The 4816-nt window shown below is 44.0% G+C and overlaps 1 protein-coding gene across 1 annotated transcript; it reads right to left on the minus strand.

Annotated features, from left to right (window-relative positions):
- Positions 1–2645: 2645 nt before the first annotated feature.
- On the minus strand, positions 2646–3205 carry LOC123986754 (achaete-scute homolog 5-like). The gene has a single exon (XM_046075102.1). The coding sequence runs from the start codon at positions 3198–3200 to the stop codon at positions 2724–2726; it is 477 nt and encodes a 158-aa protein (XP_045931058.1). The 5' UTR covers positions 3201–3205; the 3' UTR covers positions 2646–2723.
- Between the last annotated feature and the right edge of the window lie 1611 nt (positions 3206–4816).

Raw genomic sequence — 4816 nt, forward strand, 5'->3', positions numbered from 1 at the left:
TGCGGATAAAGTATTAGATACAGGAAGTCATTATTATTATTATTATCCAACAACCTCTGAAACAGAAATCATCTCGACCAAAAAGTAGAAACCAGTTCACTTTGTTTACTCGGTGGACGGAAGCTTCGGTCTGTGAGTTCACGTCTGTTCTCGTCCTGTCGAGGGCGCAGTGACGGCGTTCAGCTGACAGGAAGTCAGAAACCGTGAGGGTCGACCTCCTGAGACTCAGTGAGAGGCAGAAACGCGTGTTCAGTGTTCAGTTAAACAGAGTCGTGTTTCTAAAACTGATAATTATTATAAATCATTAAAGAAGAAAAATCGTTTAGTTAAAGCGTCTGCAGGAGACGACAGACGACTGTTTGCTGTTATTTTAGTCCAGAATGATTTTTATTTTTCTAACCGGTGACTCGTTCTGCTTCATTTCCTCACAACTAAATATGACAAATATTAAATCAATATTTAATGATCACTGGGTCGTTTGTCTTTTCTTCCTATGGAAACCTGTTGTCATTGATCATCAAGGCCTTGAAGCATCTCTGGGTCCTTGAAAACTCTGGAAATGTCTGAAATTTAGTTTAGAAAGATGAACAGAAAAATACGGCGCCACCTACAGGTAAACGCTGCTGCTACTGCAGGTAAACGCTGCTGCTACTGCAGGTCCAACACGGCGCCACCTACAGGTAAACGCTGCTGCTACTGCAGGTAAACGCTGCTGCTACTGCAGGTCCAACACGGCGCCGCCTACAGGTAAACGCTGCTGCTGCTGCAGGTCCAACACGGCGCCGCCTACAGGTAAACGCTGCTGCTGCTGCAGGTCCAACACGGCGCCGCCTACAGGTAAACGCTGCTGCTGCTGCAGGTCCAACACGGCGCCGCCTACAGGTAAACGCGCTGCAGCCGCCTTGCTACCCATGTCACATGACATGGTGCAAAACGTCACCATGTCACATGACATGTCTGTCTTTTGCCGGCGCTGCAAAACGTCACCATGTGACGCTGTTTTTATTCTCCGCCCCTGCAGTCGCTCAAGGTTGACGATAAATTCAGTGAATGTCAGTCACAGTTATCTCGTACCCACCTAATAACATTCCCATCAGCCTCAGCTGGACACGCTTTACTGCTAATTAGCTAATGGTAGCATGCTAACAGGCTAAACTAAGATGGTGAACATTATTCCTCGCTGTGGCTGAAAAGTAATTTATGTTATGTGAGGCATCGCGGTTCCCGGGACCGGCAGGACTATTGGAAAGCTAAGGATTTTTATTCTTCCGTAGGTAAGGATCATATTGCGGCCCAGGCGGTAAGTGCTACAGACGTGACACTCCTAGCGTAGGTCCAGGTCACCGCAATGACCTCAGGCGCAAAAATTCGCACACTTCTACCTCTAGGGGGCGCTATTAGCAAGGTCAATGCGTCTGGGCTTGGAACTCCCGCATACGAAGGCGCGTATCAAAAACCTTACATCCACGCGTTCAGGGGATCGAGCTCAATCTCGAAAAACTGTTCTTATTAGAAGCTAACAAATGTTTAAGCCAAATGCTAACAACAGGAAGTGAGATCATATCTTAGGTTTGGAATGTCAGCACCAAACTTTGGGACCTTATCTGGCACAACTTCCTGAGGGGCTGTATGAAATCTGGTGCAACTAGCCCCTAGGTGGCGCTGTTTAATATCTGTTGATCTATGATGACGACTCACATTGACATGAAACGTGAGCCGAATTGTTAGTCCCTGACTCCAGGCACCAAAGTTGACCCTCGTGCCCATAGGTGGCGCTGTTACTGCAGATTAAAGATGTTTGAAAAACCCCCGTTATTCATTTTATATCTCCATAATCACAAGTCCAATTGATACTAATTTTAGGGCATTTGTTCCCCATGGGCCCCTGATGGCACCTGAAAATATTGGTCCAATTCAGCCTGAAGGTGGCGCTATAATCGATGCGTGGGAAAATCCAATTCATTTGAATGGCGTTTTGAGCCAAAGGACATTTTGCCTCATAACTGAGCGCCACTCCATCGCACATTCATAAACCTTATGTCTACGTGTTTGGGGGATAGTGACGAATCGTACGGTCTAGGACACGCCTTTCTGCGATGAGGTTTTGTTTTTGCTAAATTGCGAAGACTGAAAAACAGGCGCTCTGTTGTTTCTACATTTATGTGCTGCCGCAAGGAACTGTGGGACGGCATTACCTCCTTTCCTTTGGTCCAGGATGGTCCTGTCTGTGCTAAAGGAGGTAAGAGAGGAAGTACCTGTCTTTAGCTTTTAGAGAAACCAGCTCTTATGATGGCTGCCACTGAAACACCTCCCTGAGCACCACAGCCCCAGTTTAGCACGTTAGCATTTGTCTCAAAGACTCTCAGACAGGATGTACATGAACAAACAGTTTCATCATTTAAAGTTATTACAGTGAACTCTGGTTTTTTAACATCTGACTGTCCGTGTTTAATCCTGTCAGTTTTCAATCCTTCATCCAGGCAGTCGGCATGAATCTACATTAAATCTACGGAGAGAGTGTTTGACAGGTGAAACGTCCTCTGGGAGACAGAAAAAAAGAAAAAGCAGACTTTTTTTTATGTCAAATTACTATTGAAGATTAAGACTGAACTTTGATCCCAGTTCTGTTTGTCCCGGTCATCAGACACTGACCTCTCTCTCTACAGCACTAATAATAACATGAGTCTGTGTTTGAAAAGCAGAAGAGAAGAAGCGTCTGCAGCTTAACACGTGACCCCCTCAGACTCTCCTCCACAGTCCGGTCCAGGAGACGAGGTGTCGGGAGAGTCCGGCTCCACCAGGCCCTGCAGGTACTTGATGTACCTGATGGCGGCTCTCAGCGTCTCCACCTTGCTGAGCCGCTTGTCGGGGCTCTGACCCGGCAGGTGGTCCCTCAGTTTGGCGTAGCCCTGGTTCACGCACCTCACCCTCTGACGCTCCCGCTCGTTACGTTTCTGGATGAACGCCGGCTCGAAGGGACACTCGTAGACGCTGAAGTGTCCGTGGTGGTGGAAGGGGGCCAGGTAGGGCAGGAGCCCGGGACCGGGGCCCCTCAGAGTGTCCTTGTAGTGGTCCATGCTGGAGGGGTAGAGGAGGAAGGGGACGGAGCTGGACAGAGGGGGCTGAGAGACACTGCGGTCCTCGCGGTGAGACAGACTGAAGCTCAGGTAAGACGATGGAGGGAAAGGGGAGCTCATCATGTGACCAGTTCTGACTGAGACCTGCTGGAGACCACCACAGACCTCAGTCCAGGTTCATCCTCAGACGCTCCTGCTGACCTGCAGAGACACAGAGACACAACCTGAGACATCTTAAAGCTGTTAAACTGTTTCGGTTGAAACGCTCAGAAATGATATCTCTAGTTTTAGACACGATAAATAACTCCATGGCGACCTGTCAGTCAGGATAGAGGCGTTCATTTTTCTGGTTGTTTTAAGCCTGGTTGTCGCTAGCCAAAATTAGCATCCCAGCTGATCTCACAGTTAACGTGAATTACAGATGCAGCTTGCTAACCAAGCTGGCTAGCTTCACCCTCTCGTCCATATGGTCACGTCTGTTCCGGAAAACAAGATGGCGACGGCCAAAATGCCAAACTGGAGGCCTCAGAATGACGGTCCACAAACCAACGGGGGGACGTCACGCGGCTACGCGCCCTTCTGTTACCCAGTCTGAGCGTGCCCCTGCGCTTCTGGCTGCAGATCAGTTATCAGACCTTTCGTACAACTTGCTCAGATTCATTAATCAGCTGTCAAAGAGTTTGAACTCGTTTAAACCGCGTAAATTCTTCTGTGAAACCTATGTGCTCCACAAAAACAGCAGTACACTAGATATAAACATGTGTGTTATATAATCCACAGAATACTACTTATATACCACAGTATGTATATATAATCCACAGTATACTACATATATACCACAGAATACTACATATATACCACAGTATGTATATATAATCCACAGTTTAATACATATACCACAGAATACTACATATATACCACAGTATGTATATATAGTCCACAGTATACTACATATATACCACAGAATACTACTTATAATCCACAGTATATATATAATCCACAGTATAATACATATAAACCACAGTATGTATATATAATCCACAGTATACTACATATAATCCACAGAATACTACATATAATCCACAGTATACTACATATATACCACAGAATACTACATATATACCACAGAATACTACTTATATACCACAGTATGTATATATAATCCACAGTATACTACATATATACCACAGTATGTATATATAATCCACAGTTTAATACATATATACCACAGAATACTACATATATACCACAGTATGTGTATATATAGTCCACAGTATACTACATATATACCACAGAATACTACTTATAATCCACAGTATGTATATATAATCCACAGTATAATACATATAAACCACAGTATGTATATATAATCCACAGTATACTACATATAATCCACAGAATACTACATATATACCACAGTATGTGTATATATAATCCACAGTATACTACATATATACCACAGAATACTACTTATATACCACAGTATGTATATATAATCCACAGTATACTACATATATACCACAGTATGTATATATAATCCACAGTTTAATACATATATACCACAGAATACTACATATATACCACAGTATGTGTATATATAGTCCACAGTATACTACATATATACCACAGAATACTACTTATAATCCACAGTATGTATATATAATCCACAGTATAATACATATAAACCACAGTATGTATATATAATCCACAGTATACTACATATAATCCACAGAATACTA

Source organism: Micropterus dolomieu, linkage group LG18 (genome assembly GCF_021292245.1).
Source record: "Micropterus dolomieu isolate WLL.071019.BEF.003 ecotype Adirondacks linkage group LG18, ASM2129224v1, whole genome shotgun sequence".
Classification (NCBI taxonomy): Eukaryota; Metazoa; Chordata; class Actinopteri; order Centrarchiformes; family Centrarchidae; genus Micropterus; species Micropterus dolomieu.